Source organism: Bos indicus x Bos taurus, chromosome 11 (genome assembly GCF_003369695.1).
Source record: "Bos indicus x Bos taurus breed Angus x Brahman F1 hybrid chromosome 11, Bos_hybrid_MaternalHap_v2.0, whole genome shotgun sequence".
NCBI lineage: Eukaryota > Metazoa > Chordata > Mammalia > Artiodactyla > Bovidae > Bos > Bos indicus x Bos taurus.
The window spans coordinates 11946981-11971954 of record NC_040086.1 but is presented as its reverse complement, the minus strand read 5'-3'; the positions used below and the strand labels follow the sequence as shown (position 1 = coordinate 11971954).

The following is a 24974-nucleotide window of genomic DNA, read 5'->3' as shown; positions in this document are numbered from 1 at the left end:
AAGTTAGCCTATCCTCAGACACATAATGGCAATAACTAACACTTCTAGATCAGGCAACAGAAACAAAGCATTGCAAAGTGAAGGGATTGTCTAATAATGTCAAATGTGACTTTAAACTATAAAAATAAGTTGGTTATAAGTAGAATTCAATCACTGCCAATGTCCCATGTTGTAATACACTATTTATATATTATAATACAGTATTTTAAAATATTAACACAGGGAAAGAAACAATCACTCCAAAATCAGAAGTAACAATAGATGTTCACCTGGCTTCCAGCTATATTTACCTATGGGTCAGTATCGTTAATCACTTTCTGATGTTCATCCTTGGTAACATATACCTAAAAATGTCAATTTTCTAGACCAACTGAATTTGAAACTACACCACCTATATAGGTAAAGCAGATGGCCAACAGCCTTTCCCTTTGCTTGTGAATAAGATTCTTACCATCTCTCATTTTTGGCACTATGATTTCCATAAAGTGGCAGTTTGAGGCTCCTACACAAACCTGGGTTTCTAAGAAAAGGAAATTTCACATCTTTCTAAATTTTAGGACTTAAGACAATGCATCAGATATTCGGTTTGCAAAGATACTGTTCTCAACATATGTACAATATCCCTTCATCCTTTGTGAGATTGTGTAAGCTTCCACAGAAATGTGACAACTGCCTTTCTCTCACATTTCCTCAATCCTAAATTCCCAGTTACATGCTAATTAAGAGTAATTTACTATTCATATTCCTAATGTTTCTCAAAAACAAAATCTGAATCTAACACTAACCAATGACTATGAATGCTAATATCCCTGGCATCAGTGACTTATGTAGGCAAAATGTGATTTCATACTGTATGTTGTACTCAAAGTGCCATTATTTTAAACAGGATCCTGACATTGACTCTATTCTCCAATCAACAATGTTTATAAAATATATAATCAATTGCAAATAATAGAAATTTAACCCAATAACCTCAGAAAGGAAAACCAGTTAAATTAGTGAAGATATGAGAGAGAGAAAAGTGACTTTTCCAAAAAATACTGGATTTCTCCAAGGCAACAAATGAAAAATACAAGGAATTTATTTTGCACTTTCACCATGATCCCATGAAGAACATGACAGACCACACAGAAAATTGTAATTAATTAACACACAAGCCCTAGGGCTTAGGAGATCTATTCACATATTGCCTTGACTGCCTCCAATAATAGCAGAGTTACCTCAGTAAGTCCAATATTCTTCCTTTTAATGACATTCTGCAGAGAGTTGCTTAGAGTCCTAGTTAGCAACAGGTTTGTTGATTTACGAATCATGTCATCAACTTCAGTTGAGCTAAAAAGGAAGTATCAAGAGTCAGTCATAGGTAGGAGAATTATTTTGCAAACAAGGCTCCAGTAGTACTTTAATAATACTAATAATAACTGCAGGAAATATTTATTGTACTTCAAAAATTAGGTTCTAAATACTTTAATGTATAAAAATTCATTCAACCTTCACAATAACCATGAGAAATAATTTTAGTATTGAGCAGATAGCAAAAAAAATAAAAAAAGATTTTAATAAGGCAGTCTAGATCTAAAGCCAACAACACTTAAACACTATGCTACACTACCTCTCATGAAGAATCCTCTAACATGATTCTGTGTCCTGAAACCTTTATTTCTCCCACACATTCAAATTCCTTCACAGTTAATATTCATAATTTTTCAAGCTGATCTCTCTGTAGCCTTCCTGCACAATTAGCTGATAAAGGCTCCTAAAAAAAAGAAAAATATCTCTGCTCCTATGTCATCATATTTCATATTATGTCTTCTCCTTGTTCAGTTGCCCAGTCATGTCCAACTCTTTGTAACCCCATGGATTGCAACACGCCAGGCCTTCCCGACCCTCACTATCTCCCAAAGCTCGCCCAAGTTCATGTCCATTGCATTGGTGATTCCACCCAGCCACCTCATCCTCTGACACCCTATCTTCCTTCTGCCCTGAATCTTTCCCAGCATCAGGGACTTTTCCAATGAGTTGGCTGTTAGCATCAGATGACCAAAATACTGGAGATTCAGCATCAGTCCTTCCAAGAATTCAGGGTTGATTTCCCTTAAGATTGACCAGCTTGATCTCCTTGCTGTCCAAGGGACTTTCAGGAGTCTTCTCCAGCACCACAGTTCGAAGGCATCAATTCTGTGGTGCTCTGCCTTTCTTACAGTTCAGCTCTCATAGCTGTATGAGACCGCTGGGAAGCCCACAGCTGTGATTCTACAGACTTTTGTTGGTACTGCAATGTCTGTTTTTCACATGTTGTCTAGATTTGTCATTGCTTTCCTGCCAAGAAACAATCATCTGATTTCATGGCTGCAGTCACCATCCACAGTGATTTTAGAGCCCAAGAAGAGGAATTCTGTCACTGTTTCCACATTTTCCCCTTCTATTTGCCATGAAGTATAGGGCTGGATGCCATGATCTTAGTTTTATAATACTTAGTTTTAAGCAGGCTCTTTCACTCTTCTCCTTCACCTTCACCAAGAGGTTCCTCTTCGCTTTCTGCCATTAGAGTGGCATCATCTGCATATCTGAGGTTGTTGATGTTTCTCCTGTCTACCTTGATTTCAGTCTGCAACTCATCCAGCCCAGCATTTCTCATGATGTGCTCAGTGTATAGGTTAAGCAAAGAGGGAGACAGCAGACAGCCCTGTCGTGTTCCTTTCTCAATCTTGAACCAATCAGTTGCTCCATATAGGGTTCTAACTGTTGCTTCTTGACCTGCAAACAGGTTTCTCAGGAGATAGGTAGGATGGTCTGGTATTCCCATCTCTTTAAGAGCTTCCAACAGTTTTTTATGATTCACACAGTCAAAGGCTTTAGCGTAGTCGATAAAAAAGAGGTAGATGTTTTTCTGGAATTCCCTAACCTGCTCTATGACCCAGAGACTGTTGGCAATTTGATCTCTGGTTCCTCTTCCTTTTCTAAATCCAGAGTGGACATCTGGAAGTTCTTGGTTCACATAATGCTGAACCTAACATGCAAGATTTTAAGCATGACCTCATGAGAGATGAGTGCAACTGTCTGATGGTTAGCACATTCTTTAATACTACCCTTCCTGGGAAATGGGATGAGGACTGACCTTTTCCAGTCCTGTGGCCACTGCTGGGTCTTCTAGATTTGCTGGCATATTGAATGCAACACTTTGAAGGCATCATCCTTTAGGGTTTTGAATAGTTCTACTGGAATTCTGTCACATCCACTAGCTTTATTAACAGCAGTTGACTCTGCACTCCAGAATGTCTGGCTCTGGGTGACTGAGCACACCATTGTAGGAATCCAGTACATTAAAATCTTTTCTGTACAGTTCTGTGGATTCTTTCCATCACTTCTTGATCTCTTCAGCATCTACTAGGTCTCTACCATTTCTCACCTTTATTATTGATTTATAAGATTTTATTACTTTCAGGTAGACAACAAAATGAATCAAAATTTTTAAAGATTATATTCCACTTAAAGTTATAAAACATTGGCCATATTCCCTGTGCTGTACAACTTATCCTTGCAGGTTATTAGTCCAATCACAGTAGTATGTACTTCTTAATTCCCTACATCTATCTTGGCACTCTCTTTTCCCCTGGCTTCGAAAATAAACCAATAATGTAATTCTACCTAAATGTTTTATAATCCTTACTATTACAAAAGTGATCAATAATGATACTTTTTATTCAGTAAAGGAAACTAAACATAAAGAAAATAACTCCAAAGCTATCTTTACAAGCAAAGTTTTAAAAATAAATCTTACAATCAACAAACAAAATTCCAGAACTATGTATCTTTCACAAGCCCCTAAAAGTGTCACCCAAGATGTCTCTCTATAAAAGATACCCTTTTGAGACAAATATTTCTTCAAAATAAAGTCAGTATTGCAATAATACTAGACATCCTGGAATGTGAAGTCAAGTGGGCCTTAGAAAGCATCACTATGAACAAAGCTAGTGGAGGTGATGGAATTCCAGTTGAGCTATTCCAAATCCTGAAAGATGATGCTGTGAAAGTGCTGCACTCAATATGCCAGCAAATGTGGAAAACTCAGCAGTGGCCACAGGACTGGAAAAGGTCAGTATTCATTCCAATCCCAAAGAAAGGCAATGCCAAAGAATGCTCAAACTACCGCACAATTGCACTCATCTCACACGCTAGTAAAGTAATGCTCAAAATTCTCCAAGCCAGGCTTCAGCAATATGTGAACCGTGAACTTCCTGATGTTCAAGCTGGTTTTAGAAAAGGCAGAGGAACCAGAGATCAAATTGCCAACATCCTCTGGATCATGGAAAAAGCAAGAGAGTTCCAGAAAAACATTACTGCTTTATTGACTATGCCAAAGCCTTTGACTGTGTGGATCACAATAAACTGTAGAAAATTCTGAAAGAGATGGGAATACCAGACCACCTGATCTGCCTCTTGAGAAATTTGTATGCAGGTCAGGAAGCAACAGTTAGAACTGGACATGGAACAACAGACTGGTTCCAAATAGGAAAAGGAGTACATCAAGGCTGTATATTGTCACCCTGTTTATTTAACTTCTATGCAGAGTACATCATGAGAAACGCTGGGCTGGAAGAAACACAAACTGGAATCAAGATTGCCAGGAGAAATATGAATAACCTCAGATATGCAGATGACACCACCCTTATGGCAGAAAGTGAAGAGGAACTCAAAAGCCTCTTGATGAAAGTGAAAGTGGAGAGTGAAAAAGTGGGCTTAAAGCTCAACATTCAGAAAACAAAGATCATGGCATCCGGTCCCATCACTTCACGGGAAATAGATGGGGAAACAGTGGAAACAGTGTCAAGACTTTATTTTTCTGGGCTCCAAAATCACTACAGATGGTGACTGCAGCCATGAAATTAAAAGACACTTACTCCTTGGATGGAAAGTTATGACCAACCTAGATAGCATATTCAAAAGCAGAGACATTACTTTGCCAACAAAGGTTCATCTAGTTAAGGTTATGGTTTTTCCAGTGGTCATGTATGGATGTGAGAGTTGGACTGTGAAGAAGGCTGAGCGCCGAAGAATTGATGCTTTTGAACTGTGGTGTTGGAGAAGACTCTTGAGAGTCTCTTGGACTGCAAGGAGATCCAACCAGTCCATTCTGAAGGAGATCAGCCCTGGGATTTCTTTGGAAGGAATGATGCTAAAGTTGAAACTCCAGTACTTTGGCCACCTCATGCGAAGAGTTGACTCCTTGGAAAAGACTCGGGCAGGAGGAGAAGGGGACGACAGAGGATGAGATGGCTGGATGGCATCACTGACTCAATGGACGTGAGTCTGGGTGAACTCCGGGAGCTGGTGATGGACAGAGAGGCCTGGTGTGCTGCGATTCATGGGGTTGCAAAGATCGGACACGACTGAGTGACTGATCTGATCTGAAAGACTTGTACGCAGTTCTTTTTCAGTAATTTATTGCTTGTGAGCAAAGGTCACAAATTTTATCTTATTGATTTCTCTTTCTACAGAATATCAGAGCCTTAGTATATAGTTCAATTAAAAATCTTAAATTACTAAATATGTACACAAATTAGATTATTATGCAGAAGAGAAAATTATTTGAAATAAAGAAGACTGCAAGGAATCCAGGTAGGAAATTCAGTTAGGGGAAAAAAAGATACCTCAAAATATTCTTACAGGATATATTTACTGAATGATAAACTCTGGCCTATTGCCACCCTTTCCAAAAATGTTATTGAATTTAAAACTTCATTACAAAAATGTGTTAATGGAGTATTGAAATTACAATGGTGAAGAGATATTGAAGTTACACTTGTGTTGATGGAATACTGTATTTACAATAGCGAAGAAATATTCATGGTTCCTGCCTTCATATGTCAGACTCACAGTTATATCATATCAATTACAGTATGTGTAATGAATAAGTACAGGTTGCTATACAAGTGATGAACACAGGGGCCCAAAATAATCTGGTGACTCTGATAGTAATCACCCACCTAGCATTCTACTTACATTACATATTTCTATTATGCTTTAAGAAGATCTGGTAGAAATTCTATTCTTAGATACGATGTCAAAGATCAAGAAACGCTGTCATTACCTTCAAAAGCAGAAGAAAGCTAGGTCTAAGCTAAAAGTTGTATTTTCCTTTAATATTAATGAAGTATAATATACACAAAGATGCATAACTGAATTAAACTGCACACTGAGATAAAGCTCTTGAAAGATGAGCAAAAAGCAGCCATCACCTTCATATCTAAGGCCAGTTGTCTAATCTGGATACACAGAGATGAGAGAGTGAAACAGTCATATGCTGAGAGACGTTGGTGGAATGAAAAAAAAAAAAAGCAACAACAACAAGAACAAACCATGCAATCCTTTAATAGTGTGGGCTGCTATTTTGGACTGTAATCTTGGAAGAGCCTCTAAGCAAAAATAAACATACTAACCCAAAATTCTTCCCTAAAACAATTCGGTTCCATAAGAAATGGTGGGTGGGGGTGGGGTGGGGGTGGGGATGGGGAGTGCTAGAAATCAGAGAGAAATGTTGCACATTTTGCAAAGGGTTTAGAGTCCAAGGTTCTACTGCAATTCAATCCAAAGGAGAGTAAAAACCAATCAAAGCTGAAACCCAGCCCAACTCAAATCCTGTTAAAATCAGAGATAAGCCCCTGGATAGAAGCTTTGGAATTTCAGAGTCTTAAGGACAAAGAGACTCTACAACAGAATTTTTAGAACTGAAATCATAAGTAATTTGAAACTAATAAAAACTGAGACTCACATTCAGTTCACTCAAGTAATGATGAAATCTGAATGATATATTTAGCAGCTAGGAGGCACAGTGAAGCCTGGCTGGCTGCAGTCCATGGGGTCGAACATGACTGAACAACTGAACAACACAATGAGTTGCAAAAGGAGAAATGAGAAAAGAGACATATTTAAGGGGAAACTGGCAACATCATCTCCAACCCTAATAAAAGATCTCAACCTACAGATCTCAGAAGTTTAACACAACCCCAAAAGAACTGATGCAAATGAAATCTCACAAGAAAATCAAACACTGCAAAATGCAAAGATAAAGAAGAAACCTTAAAGACAACCAGAAAAAGAAGGCAATACATTTAGATGAATAACAGTAAGACTACTGGCTTATCTCTCTTCAGAAACAATCAAAGCAAACAGAGGAATAACATCTTTAAGGGGTTGGGAAAGGGAGAACTTTGAAAACAGATGAAAAAATATTTTTAGATAAACAAAAGCTAAGAAAATCTAAAACCAGCAGATATACACTAAAAGAATAACTAAAAGAATTCTTCACATTGAAAGAAAATGACACCAAGTCATAACATAGATCTGTAAGAAAGAATGAGAAGGCCTGGAAATAGCAAATCTGTGGATGAGTATAATGAACTACTTTTCCTTCTTGAATTTTAAAATACAATTAAATGTTCAAAGCACAAACAGTAACATATTTAGCGTTTAAAAATAACTGTATAAGTATATACCAACCACATTAAAAAAGTAAGTATAAAGGTAAATTATACTATACTGCTATAAGATTCTTAAATTACATGTAAAGTGACATATCATTATTCAAGATAAACTAATAACTTAAGGATATACATTGTAATTCCCAGAACAAATACAAACAAATAATAAATAAAGTTAAAAGTTATACTCCAGTAAGCCAATAGAGAAACTAAATGATAATACTAAAAGACGGTAATCTAGAAGAAGGAAGGAAAACAGGGGGAACAAAAGGAGCTTAAAAAAAAAAGAATGGAATAGAAAAACAATAGCTAGATCCAAGACTTAAATCCACATAAATCACTAAATCAGTTAATGTAATAGAATAAATATTCTAATTAGGCAGAATGAATAAAAAACCGATACCTAGCTACCTGTTGATTCAAACTGACACATTTTAAATACAAGGACACATGGCCAGATCTTACTGTCAAGATGCCATTCAGCACTAAAAAGAACTGAGCTCCTTGAAAAAATTAATGGTCTCATGATTAAGTTAGGAAATTTGCCCAAAATGATAAAAGTGCATCAACACGTCATATGAGCCAGCTTGAGGTAGCTTACACCAGCTACATCTGGGACCATCTGAGCATCAAAATGAATAAGGTCATTAAAGGAACAACTTGACTGAATGATGTAAAAATCTATGAGTCTAATACAATAATAGGAGACCAAAGGTAGACAGATAGAAAGATAAACAGACAGGTAAATAGGTAATACAGAAGGACTCCCTAATACAGAATGTGAAGTAATAACATACTGACATGTTCAGTTGCTCCCCAGAGAAGAGAATGGCAACCCACTCCTGTATTCTTGCCTGGAGGATTCCATGGACACAGGAGCCCTGGAGGCTACAGTTTATGGGGTCACAAAGAGTCAGATGTGACTGAGCGACTCACACACAGAGAGAGTTGCTCAGTGGTGTCTGAGTCTTTGTGACTCCAAAGACTGTAGCTCCCAAGCTCCTCTTCTCTCCTCTCCCTCTCCTCCATGGGATTGTCCCAGCAAGAACACTGGAGTGAGTGCCATTTCCTCCTCTAGGGGATCTTCCTGACCCAGGACTGAACCTGAGTCTTCTGCACTCCAGGCAGATTCTTCACTGCTGCACCAACAAAGTAGCCCCTTAAGGAATAAAAAATCCCATATTAGCTAAATTATCAGAGAAAAAAAAACTGATTCAGGCAAGAATCATTAATGAATACTATAGTGAAAGACATCTAGTAACCAAAAGAATAAATACATGGTCTCAAAGTACTTTAATACAAACATTACTTATTACAAAAGGAAAAATGGAAACTATACACAGAAAACAGAAAAATCTTAACTAGCTAATTAAAATTAATATGAACCATAAGAGATTAAAATGCTAAACACACATAGGTACATATAGAGAAACAGTAAAGAAGGGAGAAAGGAAGTAATAAAGTCAATATGGCAACATTTCAAAAACTGAAGAATTTGGGGAAAAAGCTTTCAGTTCAGCAACATTTTCAAAATTCTTCTGTAATGTTGAAATTATCTGAAAATAACATGCTAAAAAAGGTTATAAGTAATAGAAGAGACAAAGGCATACCATAACAGAAAGTGGTGGTCATATTAATACAAGGCAAGCAAGACATCAAGACTATTTTAATTTTTATTTCATTGATCTGTATTTCTGTCTTTATGCCGGTACCATACTGTCTTGATGACTGTGGCTTTGTAGTAGAGCCTGAAGTCAGGCAGGTTGATTCCTCCAGTTCCATTCTTCTTTCTCAAGATTGCTTTGGCTATTCGAAGTTTTTTGTATTTCCATACAAATTGTGAAATTACTTGTTCTAGCTCTGTGAAAAATACTACCGGTAGCTTGATAGGGATTGCATTGAATCTATAGATTGCTTTGGTATATAGTATACTTTTACCAAAGTATACTATTGCTTTGGTATACAGTATACTATAGTATACTTTTTTTCACTATATTGATCCTTCTGATCCATGAACATGCTGTATTTCTCCATCTATTAGTGTCCTCTTTGATTTCTTTCACCAGTGTTTTATAGTTTTCTATATGTAGGTCTTTTATTTCTTTAGGTAGATATGTTCCTAAGTATTTTATTCTTTTCGTTGCAATGGTGAATGGAATTGTTTCCTTAATTTCTCTATTTTATCATTATTACTGTATAGGAATGCTAGGGATTTCTGTGCATTGATTTTATATCCTGCAACTTCACTATATGCATTGATTAACTCTAGTAATTTTCTGGTGGAGTCTTTAGGGTTTTCTATGTAGAGAATCATGTCATCTGCAAACAGTGAGAGTTTTACTTCTTCTTTTCCAATCTGGATTCCTTTTATTTTCTTTTTCTGCTCTGACTGCTGTGTCCAAAACTTCCAAAACTATGTTGAATAGTAGTGGTGAAAGTGGGCATCCTTGTCTTGTTCCTGACTTTAGGGGAAATAATTTCAATTTTTCACCATTGAGGATAATGTTGACAAAGGAGGCAAGAATATACAATGGATTAAAGACAATCTCTTTAACAAGTGGTGCTGGGAAAACTGGTCAACCACTTGTAAAAGAATGAAACTAGAACACTTTCTAACACCATACACAAAAATAAACTCAAAATGGATTAAAGATCTAAACGTAAGACCAGAAACTATAAAACTCCTAGAGGAGAACATAGGCAAAACACTCTCTGACATACATCACAGCAGGATCCTCTATGACCCACCTCCCAGAATAGTGGAAATAAAAGCAAAAATAAACAAATGGGACCTAATTAAAATTAAAAGCTTCTGCACAACAAAGGAAACTATAAGCCAGGTGAAAAGACAGCCTTCAGAATGGGAGAAAATAATAGCAAATGAAGCAACTGACAAAGAATTAATCTCAAAAATATACAAGCAACTCCTGCAGCTCAACTCCAGAAAAAAAAATGACCCAATCAAAAAATGGGCCAAAGAACTAAATAGACATTTCTCCAAAGAAGACATACAGACGGCTAACAAACACATGAAAAGATGCTCAACATCACTCAGTATCAGAGAAATGCAAATCAAAACCACTATGAGGTACCATTTCACGCCAGTCAGAATGGCTGCGATCCAAAAGTCTACAAGCAATAAATGCTGGAGAGGATGCAGAGAAAAGGGAGCCCTCTTACACTGTTGGCAGGAATGCAAACTAGTACAGCCACTATGGAGAACAGTGTGGAGATTCCTTAAAAAACTGGAAATAAAACTGCCATACGACCCAGCAATCCCACTGCTGGGCATACACACCGAGGAAGCCAGAATTGAAAGAGACACATGTACCCCAATGTTCATCGCAGCACTGTTTATAATAGCCAGGACATGGAAGCAACCTAGATGTCCTTTAGCAGATGAATGGATAAGAAAGCTGTGGTACATATACACAATAGAGTATTACTCAGCCATTAAAAAGAACACATTTGAATCAGTTCTAATGAGGTGGATGAAACTGGAGCCTATTATACAGAGTGAAGTAAGCCAGAAAGAAAAACACCAATACAGTATACTAACGCATATATATGGAATTTAGAAAGATGGTAATGATAACCCTGTATGTGAGACAGCAAAAGAGACACTGATGTATAGAACAGTCTTTTGGACTCTGTGGGAGAGGGCGAGGGTGGGATGATTGGGAGAATGGCATTGAAACATGTATAATATCATATGTGAAATGAATCGCCAGTCCAGGTTCGTTGCATGATACAGGATGCTCGGGGCTGGTGCACTGGGATGACTCAGAGGGATGATATGAGGAGGGAGGTGGGAGGGGGTTCAGGATGGGGAACACGTGTACACCCGTGGCAGATTCATGTTGATGTATGGCAAAACCAATACAATATTGTAAAGCAATTAGCCTCCAATTAAAATAAATAAATTTATATTAAAAAATAAATAAATAAATAAGTGCATAAAAAAAGACTATTATAATTTTTAACACAAAGAAGGACATTTCATGAAATTAAAAAGATGAATATAACAAGAAGATATCATAATTCAAACTGTGCATAAACTTAAAAGATATATTCAAATATATGAAGCAAACTTGAGAGATCTCAAAAGAGAAACAGACAAATCTACAATCATATTTGGACAGTTGAACACTCCTCAGTTATTGACAGAAAAAGCAGACCTACAAAAGAGAGGATACAGAAAATTGTACAACAATATTAATAAATTTAATCCAGTTGTCATTTAGAGAATACAACATTCAACAACTAAAGATACAGATTTTATTCAAATATACATGGAACACTATTGTACCTGGATTTAAATGTACCATTTTCTTAGTTGATCTCTATTTGTTCCACCTGTTCTATGGCCCATTTAACTCTTCAGTTGGTTGTTTCTGGATTGAGTATTCTTTCCATGATTCCTTTTCATTTTCATTATTGGCTTATTACTTTTACTTCTTTCATGTTTTTGACCATTTTTTCAGTGGTTGTTCTAGATCATACTACTTCATGCATAATGTAAAATCCTTAAGTAGTAAATCACATTCCTCTCTCATATTCTTTGTCCTGCTGCTGCTGCTAAGTCACTTCAGTCATGTCTGACTCTGTGCGACTCCACAGATGGCAGCTCAACAGGCTCCGCTGTCCCTGGGATTCTCCAGGCAGGAACACTGGAGTGGGTTGCCATTTCTTTCTCCAATGCATGAAAGTGAAAAGTGAAAGTAAAGTCGCTCAGTCGTCTCCGACTCTTCCCGACCCCATGGACTGCAGCCCACCAGGCTCCTCCGTCCATGGGATTTTCCAGGCAAGAATACTGGAGTAGGGTGCCATTGCCTTCTTTACTTTTATAGTTACATTTCTTTACCAGATACTATCATTATTTTTCATGTACACAAGCAATTTTCTGTAAGACCAATTAAAAATAGAGGAATGACATTAGAAATAGCAGAACAGGAAGTCCTGCATTCATATCCCTTCTCAGCAATAATAATTTGGCAGGCAAGCAGAGACAAAAGTACTTTTGTGAAACTTTGGATTGAAGAAAGAAGACTGTAAAAGTCTGGTAGCATCTAAGACCAAGGAGGGTTGCTTTTAGAAGGCAAGCATAAACTCACTCATGTGGCACACCTGCTAACCATAGTCCTACCTACAGTCCCAGGAACAGACCCTGACCCTTGACAGCCTATGGACATGGCCTATTTGGCCTTGCCAACATCACCAGTTGGAAAACAACCCAGCAAGAGTCATGCCAACCTGTGCTTTGGATAATAGGTCCGCCAACCTCAGTTCCAGCTGTAAACTGAATTGTTCCATGACCCAACTCCAGCTCCTATTAGCTGCCCACCCTGCCTGCCTATGACTGGGCAGAGACATGCTCATTCATGAATCCAGGCAAGTTCTCCAACCTTTGTCTGACTGCAAATACTAAAAAAATCCCTGTAACATTACCCCATATATTCATAGCCACAGACCAGGAACACTCCTGCCTACTCAGAGACCTGCTGGAGCAATAACTTTCCATGCACCTGGAGGAAGGGCCGCCAATCTCAAACTTGACTGGAGAGGTTAATGTGCCCGCACAACCTGGCTTTAGCCCACTGTACCCATGGACGGGAGGCAGTTGTGCCTGCCAGGGATCCAACAGGAGACATGGCTATATGTACCCCTAGAGATAGGCCCAGTGACCTCAGTCTCATTGTGGATCTTGAAGTGGCTCTGGAATCTGGCTTCAGCCACTCCCAACTATGATCTAAGAGAAACCCTACTTTTCCAGGAACCCACCAGAAGGAAACCCCAGAAGTGCCCCACTGAGCGATGAATTCCTCAGTGCAGTTGCAGAGCCACAATCTATCAGTCATTCTAATTGTGAAACCCCGAAGCAGACCTGTGATTTGACTCCAGGCCCCTTCAGGCACGGTACAGGAATAGTCCTGCCACCCTGGGACCTGGGGGAGACACATATCTCCATGTCCCCAGAGAAGCACAAAGGCAGAGTCACCAATACAAAGCTACATGGACCAAAAAGAATCAAACAACTTGACACCACCAAAGAAAACAAATATGAGTTCCACTAATGAATCCCAAAGAAACTGAGACATACAAATTGCCCTAAAAAGAATTTGAAATATCGTATTAAGCTCAATAATATGCAAGAGAACACAGAGAGACAACAAAATGAAATCTAGAATACAATGCACAAATAAAATGCGAAGTTTAATAAAGATATAGAAACTATAAAAAAAAAAACAAATCCTGGAGCTGAAGTATACAATAAAAGAATTGAAAAATTCTTAGAGCATCAACAGCAGACTAAATAATGCAGAAGAAAGAATCAGGGCATTAGAAAACAGGCCATTTAAAAACAGAAAGAGGAACAAAGAGAAAAACTGTAAAGAAAGCATGAGAGACCTATTCAGTTAAGTCGCTCAGTCATGTCCGACTCTTTGTGACCCCATGAACCACAGCACGCCAGGCCTCCAAGTCCATCACCAACTCCCAGAGTCCACCCAGACCCATGTCCATCAAGTCAGTGATGCCATCCAACCATCTCATCCTCTGTCGTCCCCTTCTCCTCCTGCCCTCAATCTTTCCCAGCATCAGGGTCTTTTCAAATGAGTCAGCTCTTCGCATCAGGTGGCAAAAGTATTGGAGTTTCAGCTTCAACATCAGTCCTTCCAATGAACACCCAGGACTGATCTCCTTTAGGATGGACTGGTTGGATCTCCTTGCAGTCCAAGGGACTCTCAAGAGTCTTCTCCAACACCACAGTTCAAAAGCATCAATTCTTCTGTGCTCAGCTTTCTTTATAATCCAACTCTCACATCCATACATGACCACCAGAAAAACCATAGCCTTAACTAGACGGACCTTTGTTGGCAAAGTAATGTCTCTGCTTTTTAATATGCTATCTAGGTTGGTCCTAACTTTCCTTCCAAGGAGTAAGCATCTTTTAATTTCATGGCTGCAATTACCATCTGCAGTGATTTTGGAGCCCAGAAAAATAAAGGCAGCCACTGTTTCCCCATCCACACCATTAAAAAAAACAAAAACCCTGCTTATTTAATTTATATGCAAAGTACATCATACGAAATGCCAGGGTGGATGAATCACAAACTGGAATCAAAACTACCAGGAGAAATATCAACAACCTCAGATATGAAGATGATATCCCTCTAAAGGCAAAAAGTGAAGGAACCAAAGAGCAAAGAAGGAAAGCTATGACAAACCTCATGTGACAGCATATTAAAAAAGCAGAGACATCATTTTGCTGATAAAGGTCTGCATACTCAAAGCTATGGTTTTTCCAATATCATGTACAGATGTGAGAACTGGATCATAAAGACGGCTTAGTGCCGAAGAATTTATGCTTTCAAACTGTGAAGCTGGAGAAGGCTCTTGAGATTCCTTTGGATAGCAAGGAGATCACAGCAAGAATTTCACATGCCACTCCTCTACTGGCCTTAACATTTCATCAATATAATGTAAAAACCAGAATATTATACTACTCTTTTCTAGTGAATTCTCACTAGAAATGCAAGTCTGTAAAGAAAACAGTAGAGAATAAAGTAAGTAATATGAAAAGAAATTATTCAAGAGTTTCCAACTTCCCTTTTTTATAACCTGACCATATAAATAGGGCAGTGGCATACCATACAAGGCTAATATTAAGACTTTCAAACTTGGAACTGAAGGGAACATCAAAAGTATTCCAGAATATTTATGTATATAGAGCCATAATCTCAGTATCTATTGCACTTCCATTATTTCATACTATACCTTAGATGAAGATCTTCTGAAAACTTCAGACAGGCGTAGATAAATTCTTTAATTTGGTTGTAAACTTTTGGCACAAATTCAGAAAATGGAAACTTTTTTGGGAATGGTTGCTGTAAAAGCAAGAATTAATGAAAGTTACAAATGAGCATACATTGAAAATACCTACTAACTAAAATACAAAAGAGATTTTCTTGCATACCAGGAACTGCCTTCTTAACAACTCTACATTTTAAAAACATATTTGTGAAAGTTTTCTAATACTAAAAAGAATAAGATTAAATTAAATAAATGATTCTAACATCCTGTAAAACCTGATAAACAAATTCTGATACATACTCAGCAATAAAAAGGAATAAGTAACTTAGATGAGTCTCAAAAGCATTATCTTCAGTCAAAGAAGCCAATCTCAAAAGGTTACACACTATATAATTCTATTTATAAGGCCTTTTAGAAAAGGTAAAAGTAGATGGATAGCAACGATAGGTGGTTGCCAAAAGCTGGGGCTTGAGGAGTAATTGATTAAGAAGGTATGCTGCTGCTGCTGCTAAGTCGCTTCAGTCGTGTCCGACTCTGTGTGACCCCATAGACAGAAGCCAAGGTATAGCATGAGGGAATTTGGGGGAATCATGGAACTATTCTGCAACATTGTTGTGGTAGTACATACACCACAAAGCACAGTCAAAACCAATACAATTATATAGCAAGGTAAATTTTACTGTATATTTTGGGGATAAAATGTCCTCAAAGTATAAGAAAAGCAAATATTTCAATGTGTAAGTCAAAAGGAAACACTGCCAGAAATCTCCTCAACACTTTGGAGGTGACAATACTCCAAAGCCATTTACTGATTGATTCTCCAAACAGGAACTTTGGCTCCCCTAAGCCCAAAAATCATCCTTTGAAACTGTTTTAGATTCCTAACTCATTGAGTTAGAAATTATGCCTTTAATGAGACTGATACAAAGAAAGCTTTAAGAGGATGTCAAATCAGAGAAGTTTACTTTAGTGTTCCTTACCTTTTCCAGCTCTGCATCTTGGAATGGGAATTGTCCTATCACCTTTTTATACATCTCTTCACTTGTTACTGGGATAGGACTGTAGTTGTCAGAATCAAGTATGTTTCTATAAAGAAAATAAAAGAAGAAAGGAAAGGAGGGAGGGATAAAGTAAAAAAGGAAAGACAGGTGAGTTCATCAGTAGAGTGATCACAAGTAACTTTCAGAATGAACATTTCTTAGTCCCTAATCTATTCCTTTTACAGTACAGCTATTTGGTCTTAGGTAAGGACATCTTAAAAAAAAAAAAACACAGAAGGGAAATTGCATTCTAAAACAAATGGAACACAAATATAAAGATGACCTCATAGTATTTGAGATTTATAGCTCAGACAGAAAATTTCAAGGCAACACGTTGAAGCCTTAAGGCAAATGAGGAGCAACAACAACAAAAAAATGTGAGCTCTGGAAAAGGCAAAGAGGTTTTATACGCTTTCTTAAAAAAAAAAAAAATTTTATCAAACTATGTTCATGTACTTCATCTACTGCTCTATATTAAGAATGACTTTTCTTCATCCAAAGGTTCTGTGTCCTTAACTAGACTAGGAATTCTCCAGAGCAGAGACCATACTACCAAAATCAAAAAAGAAATTTACTGAAGGCTTCAGATCAGATGCATTTGGATATATCATGGTACTAATATTCAAAGATAATCTCCCCTAAAGAAAATTATATCATTAATAAACAGGACTTTTTAGAAATACAAATATTTATATGAATATACTAATGAGTTACACTACATAATTATTAGCTATATGTTTATAAAATGTGAAGAGTAAGATTAATGGGACAATGTAATACCTTAAAGCTATAAGAACTTGAAAACAAAGAAAGTTGATCTGGGGAAGTGGTCCTGCAGTAAGCAGAAAGATCACTTTAAAAGAAGAAGCAAGTGAGTTGACAAGAGTTATGTGTGAGGAAAACATGTCCAAGGAAATATTTGTAAGTGGAGATGTAATACAATAATTTTCTTATTTTTGTATGCATGTTGCAGTAACTATTTAAATAATATGCTTCAAATATTAGATTGTAATAGATCTCTTCTTTGGGTATGGAGAGTAAAGAAGATGAGGAATAACATGAGTGAGTCTTCAAACAAGTTAAAAAAAAAAAGCTAAATTATTCAAAAGGGTTCAAAAGCCACTATCCTACAAGTGAGACATAGATTAGGCATGATCCCCAAAGAGAAAATCAAAAATCAAATTAAGATGACACAAGGTGATCTGGTTGGTATGAACCAAGGTATTTGCCATTTATTCAATGAAACAAATCTGGGGATTTGGGGACTCCTCACATAGAAGGTACTAATATCCAGAGTTTGAATATCTTGGGAACTTTATTTGGGATACCATCACTATTTAATTGAATTCCCAATCATAATTGGAATCAGACCTAAAAAAAAAAATGAGCCACATACACTTGTTGCCTATTATACCTGAAAACCCGTATGTATAAAGATGAGTGTACAAACATGCATGCCCACACACACACAACTATAGATAATCTCTCACCTGAAAATACCTGACCACTTCTTTAGCAAAGTTTCACTATATTGGTCTCTGATTTCTAATAGCATGTCAAAAAGCTGATTTACAGGAAAACCATACACCTGAAACAAAATAAGAAAAAAGTTTCATTTTATAAGGTGATTTTTTTAAACAACATGAGAGAGATTAGGCACTGAAAGATAATTTTGTTCTTTGCACAACAATTTAAATAAAACCATGATACAAGAATCTTCCATTCCCACCTAATATCTAGTGTTTATCCTCAATAATTAAAAGATATATACCAAAATATTTGAACCAGTCAGAAAATAATAAAAAGATGAACATTAAAATTAATATATAGAACAGGCTTATGGACTCTGTGGGAGAGGGAGAGGGTGGGAAGATTTGGGAGAATGGCATTGAAACATGTGAAATGTCATGTATGAAACGAGATGCCAGTCCAGGTTCAATGCACGATGCTGGATGCTTGGGGCTGGTGCACTGGGACGACCCAGAGGAATAGTATGGGGAGGGAGGAGGGAGGAGGGTTCAGGATGGGGAACACATGAGAAATAAAGGAATAAAAAATTAAAAAAAATAATAAAAAATAAAATTAATATATATTGGATATAACTGTCAATGAAGTTTTCCCTATAACTCCTTCTGTAACTCTTAGCAACTTTTAAGAGTAGGGTCAGAAAATGAGAATGCTACCAATCTTACCCACTTCTAATGTTATTCTATTGAATATAACATGTGGTTCATATCAATAATCATTACTCAAAAGAGTAGGTAAGACAATAGTTTAAGAACTAACGTAGTGAGTTCATTTAATCAATTTGCTTTGAGAAAAAAAAGGGGGGATGAGAACAAATTATGAGAACATAATAGACAAGGTGATGACCAGGAAATGCTACAAAGAGACAAAAATTATCTAGCGCTAGGAAAAGAAGAAACACAACTAAAAAGAAAAAGATACTTACTCAAGCTTAGATAGACAATCAAAGGATATAGAGCTGATGAAACACTCATCTAGGTTAAGATCACATAAATATAAGCCACAAACCTGAAGTGTGTCAGCAAAAAGCACAATGAGGTTCTTCAAATCTAACACGAGGTTTGGATCAGAGCAGTAAGACTAAAGGAAATAAAAGACAATGAGGAAAAACATATTTATTAAAAACAAAACTATCTTTTGATTTATTCAATTACTTAACGCTTCACCTGGTGCAGGTTCTCTGGAAAGCCTTCCTGGTTTAAGGTTAACACCAGATACAGTCAGGGGAGAATGAGTAAGACTCCAATAATCCATGACCTACATGTTTAACTTTTGGAAATTTAAAAACACACTTCTAAATAACTGTCTGGTTAAAGAAGAAATCAAAGCTGATACTGGGGAACACATGTATACCTGTGGCGGATTCATTTTGATATTTGGCAAAACTAATACAATTATGTAAAGTTTAAAAATAAAATAAAATTAATTAAAAACAAATAAAACAAATAGTAAAAAAACAAAAAAGTTCATATCAAAACTTATAGAATTCAGCTAATGCCATTTAAAAAATGTATGTGAACATTAGAAAACATAAAAGACTTATAATAAACTAAGAACTCAACTCATGAAGCAGGCCAAAAAAGCCAAAATAAACCACAAATGAGAGATTGATAAAATAAAAAGCAGACATTAATGACACAGAGAAGACATGAAAGATTTGATCAATGAAACCAAAAACTCAAGTTAAACATAAAATCAGTATGAGAGACAAATCACAGGTAAGTCCAATTAAACAACAAAAAGAAACAACAATGCAAGGAACACAGAAAATAAATATAATACAGAAGAAAATAAAATTTACAAACAAATTCAATGTATAATCTCTTAAAAAATTTGAAAACTGAAATGACTTGGAAGGCATCTTCTTTACAAAGATATATTATGTCACTATTTTTCAGTGACTTTTGATATTCAAATTCTCTTAAGTATAATTTGGTTACTTGCTCTCTACTTAACTCCTCAATTCCTAAAGAAGGCACGTTGAATTCTCCCAAAGTGGTGTGGCCTCTGTTTCTCCTCCTACTACTATCAGTTTTTGTTTATATACATACTGAATTAAAAGACACTTACTCCTTGGAAGGAAAATTATGACCAACCTAGATAGCATATTCAAAAGCAGAGACATGACTTTGCCAACAAAGGTTCGTCTAGTCAAGGCTATGGTTTTTCCTGTGGTCATGTATGGATGTGAGAGTTGGATTGTGAAGAAGGATAAGCGCTGAAGAATTGATGCTTTTGAACTGTGGTGTTGGAGAAGACTCTTTATTTTAATTTTATTTTATTTTTTAACTTTACAATATTGTATTGGTTTTGCCATATATTGAAATGAATCCAACACAGGTATACATGTGTTCCCCATCCTGAACCCTCCTCCCTCCTCCCTCCCCATACCATCCCTCTGGGTTGTCCCAGTGCACCAGCCCCAAGCATCCAGTATCGTGCATCGAACCTGGACTGGTGACTTGTTTCATACATGATATTATACATGTTTCAATGCCATTCTCCCAAATCACCCCACCCTCTCCCTCTCCCACAGAGTCCAAAAGACTGTTCTATACATCAGTGTGTCTTTTGCTGTCTCATATACAGGGTTATTGTTACCATCCTTCTAAATTCCATATATATATGTTAGTATGCCTGCAGCCCAGGCCAGGAAACATCACTTAATTAGAAATTGCACCTTTAACAAGAGCTGAAAGCCAGCTGAAACACCTCCATCCATCCCAAGCACTGAAGAGGGAGAGAAGACTCTTGAGAGTCCCTTGGACTGCAAGGAGATCCAACCAGTCCATTCTGAAGGAGATCAGCCCTGGGATTTCTTTGGAAGGAATGATGCTAAGGCTGAAAGTCCAGTACTTTGGCCACCTCATGTGAAGAGTTGACTCATTGGAAAAGACTCTGATGCTGGGAGGGATTGGGGGCAGGAGGAGAAGGGGACGACAGAGGATGAGATGGCTGGATGGCATCACTGACTCGATGGACGTGAGTCTGAGTGAACTCCAGGAGTTGGTGATGGACAGGGAGGCCTGGCGTGCTGCGATTCATGGGGTCGCAAAGAGTCGAACACGACTGAGAGATTGATCTGATCTGATCTGATGCTTGCTCGTTTCCAGTAAATGGTATACGGTCTTTTTGATGGGTTAAAAGTATTATCAAAACAAAATGTTGCTCTCTTCTCCCGTTTAACAGTCTTTAACTTCAATCCGGTGTTCTTGAAGAATATTGCCCTTTCTGCTCCCCATTCTTCATTTTTAATCTTTCTATATAATCTTAATGCAGAAATCTCCCTTAGTAACCAAACTATAATACTTTCTACCTGTGATGTTTCTCATGAATACTGACATATTTGGACCTATTCTAGCCATCTTATTTTAAGTTTTCTATTTTCAATGATTTATTCTTTATTTTTTGTATCATTTCATGTTTTTCATTGGATTAGTTTTTTCAAATTATCTTATACTGGTTATTAATAACATATTTACTTTCTGTCAGAGGATGAGATGGCTGGATGGCATCACCGACTCGATGCACTTGAGTTTGGGTGAACTCCGGGAGTTGGTGATGGACAGGGAGGCCTGGTGTGCTGCAATTCATGGGGTCGCAAAAAGTCGGACACGACCCAGCGACTGAACTGAAATGAACTGATACTTTCTGTCCACTGTTTACTTGAAATAATCTGTAGTGTCATTTTAAAAATGTTTTAAACATTAAGCCACTCCTCTTGTAGGGATTCTTAATAGCATTAAACTTTACAAACAATGGGCTTCCCTGAAAGCTCAGTTGGTAAAGAATCTGCGTGCAATGCAGGAGACCCTGGTTCTATTCCTGGATTGGGAAGATCCCCTGGAGAAGGAATAGGCTACCCACTTGAGTATTCTTGGGGGCTTCCCTTGTGGTTCAGCTGGTGAAGAATCCGTCTTCAATGTGGCAAAGCTGGGTTCAATCCCTGGGTTGGGAAGATCCCCTGGAGAAGGGAAAGGCTACCCACTCCAGTATTCTGGCCTGGAGAATTCCATGGGCTGTACAGTCCATGGGGTTGCAAAGTTAGACACAACTGAGTGATTTTCACTTACAAACAACTGATCAGTTATTTAGATTTATCTATGAGTTTTACTCTCATTTTTTGCACACATTTTATTTATTCTCACCCCATCACGTATTTTTAATTTCTTTTTCATTTTTGGTAAGACATCAGTAAGATAAGATGGGTGAAAAGTAAACTTTGTATCCTCATGTGTTTGGAAATGTCTTTCTTTTGCACTCAAACTAAAATACACCATTTCAGACATGAGAAAACTGCCTGCCTCATTTACTCTGCCTGACAAAAAGATGCACCCTTTCAGCTGTAGTAATCTAGTCGTTTTCTACTGCAGGGAAATTTCCCTCTTTCATTTAATTATTAAGGTCCCTCCTTTGTGACTATATTTTATTTCTAAATCTCTACTAAATACAACCAAAATCTACAGCAATTATCCATGTTTCTTAACTTTTCATTAATATTTTCCATCTCTTTGTGTCTCTGCTCTATATTGGGGTTATGTATTTGACTTTGTCTTCTTGATCACAGAATGATATTCAGTTTTATCTATTTAATCTTAGAATTAAATTTCTCTATTTTGGTAGGCATAAATCTCAATAAAACAACATTAATCTTTGATTTATATTCTTCTGTGGCTGCCATCCTTCCTTTTCCTCCTTCTCACATTTTGTATAACTGTGAATATAGTATACATAAATAAAACCTATACATGTAATTTTACCAGGCAAACATAACTGAACAGCACCAGCATATCAGAAGCTCAAAAACAACTTCTTTCCTTTCCACTCAGGAAAACATTATCATGACATTTATTATAATCATTACATATCTTTCTTTCATTCTTTTTTCTTTGTATTTTTTAGCTTAATAGATCTTATTTTTTAGAGCAGTTTTGCATTTACAGATAAACTGAACAGAAAGTACAGAGTTCCCATATATCCCTTCATACAGACATTCATGCACAGGTTCCCTTATTATAACATTTTCCCTTAGTGTGGTGACATTTGGTACAGTTGGTGAACCAATACTGACACATTATCCACATTATTATTCTTATTAACTAAATTCTATAGCTTATTTAGAGTTTCCTCTCTGTGTTATATAATCATGGGTTTTAACATGAGCATAATGATGTATTCCACCATTACAATATCATACAGAATAGTTTCACTGCCTGCCCTAGAAATTCTGTCTTCCACTTATTTATCCCTCGAGCCCTCTCCCAAATCCTAGCAACCCTTATCTTTTTATTGCCTCCTTAATTTTGCCTTGTCAAGAATGTCATATAGTTGGAATCCTATGAATATGTAGCCTTCTCAGTTTGGGTACTTTCACTTAGCAATATGCACTTAGCTTCCTCCGTGTCTTTTTGTGGGTTGACAGATTACTTCTTTTGTTTACCACTGAGTAATATTCAATTATAAGGATGTACTAGAGTTCATCCATTCACCTATTAAAGGACATCTTGGTTACTTCCAGGTTTTGGTTATTTTGAATAAGCTGTTATAAACACTGGTGGGCAGATTTTTGTGTTAACATACATTTTCAACACATTTAGCAAATACCTATAGTGTATACCTACTTGCTGCATCTTATATCTATGTTGCATTTTGTATAAACTTCCAAATTCTCTTCTAAGCTGGCTGTACCATTTTCCATTCCCACCAGCAAGGAGAGTACCTGTTGTCCACATTCTCTCCAGAATTTGGTGTTTTCAGCATTATAGTCATTCTACTGGGCATGTGGCAGTAGTTTACTGCTGTTTTAATTTGGAATTCCCTGATGACATATGACAATAGAGTTTTGCCAACAGAATGCACTGGTCGTAGCAAACACCCTCTTCGAACAAAACAAGAGAAGACTTTACACATGGATATCACCATATAGCCAACACTGAAATCAGATTGATTATGCTCTTTGCAGTCAAAGATGGAGAAGCTCTATACAGTCAGTGAAAACAAGACCAGGGGTTGACTGTGGCTCAGATCATGAACTCCTTATTGCCAAATTCAGACTTAAACTGAAAGTGGGGAAAACCACTAGACCATTCAGGTATGACCTACATCAAATCCGTTATGATTACACAGTGGAAGTGAGAAATACATTTAAAGGACTAGATCTGGTAACAGAGTGCCTGATGAACTATGGACAGAGGTCCATGACATTGTACAGGAGACAGGGATCAAGACCATTCCCAAGAAAAAGAAATGCAAAAAAGCAGAATGGCTGTCTGAGCAGGCCTTACAAATACCTGTGAAAAGAAGAAAAGCGAAGAGCAAAGGAGAGAAGGAAAGATATACCCATTTGAATGCAGGGTTCCAAAGAACAGCAAGGAGAGATAAGAAAGCCTTCCTCAGTGATCAGTGCAAAGAAATAGAGGAAAACAATAGAATGGGAAAAACTAGAGATCTCTTCAAGAAAATTAGAGATACCAAGGGAACATTTCATGCAAAGATGGGCTCAATAAAGGACAGAAATGGTATGGACCTAACAGAAGCAGAAGATATTAAGAAGAGGGGGCAAGAATACACAGAAGAACTACACAAAAAAGATCTTCACAACCCAGATAATCACGATGGTGTGATCACTCACCTAGAGCCAGCCATCCTTAGTCAAGTGGGCCTTAGAAAGCATCACTACGAACAAAGCTAGTACAGGTGATGGAATTCCAGTTGAGCTATTTCAAATTCTAAAAGATGATGATGTCAAAGTGCTGCACTCAATATGCCAGCAAATGTGGAAAACTCAGCAGTGGCCACAGGACTGGAAAAGGTCAGTTTTCATTCCAATCCCAAAGAAAGGCAATGCCAAAGAATGCTCAAACTACTGCACAATTGCATTCATCTCACACACCAGTAAAGTAATGCTCAAAATTCTCCAAGCCAGGCTTCAGCAATACATGAACCATGAACTTCCAGATGTTCAAGCTGAATTTAGAAAAGGCAGAGGAACCAGATATCAAATTGCCAACATTTGCTGATCACTGAAAAAGCAAGAGAGTTCCAGAAAAACATCTATTTATGCTTTATTGACTATGCCAAAGACTTTGACTGTGTGGATCACAATAAACTGTGG

At 37.1% G+C, this 24974-nt stretch overlaps 1 protein-coding gene across 2 annotated transcripts in view; it reads right to left on the bottom strand.

Moving 5' to 3' along the window:
• Nucleotides 1-24974, bottom strand: part of EXOC6B (exocyst complex component 6B) — a 723575-nt gene that overhangs the window by 303030 nt on the left and 395571 nt on the right. For both annotated transcript variants that reach the window (XM_027554900.1, XM_027554901.1), the window contains exons 12-16: nt 18869-18940; nt 17824-17921; nt 16274-16379; nt 15258-15367; nt 1221-1332 (exon numbers count right to left, since the gene is read on the bottom strand). In XM_027554900.1, coding sequence (XP_027410701.1) covers nt 1221-1332; nt 15258-15367; nt 16274-16379; nt 17824-17921; nt 18869-18940 — 498 coding nt within the window. The remainder of the gene's footprint in view (nt 1-1220; nt 1333-15257; nt 15368-16273; nt 16380-17823; nt 17922-18868; nt 18941-24974) is intronic.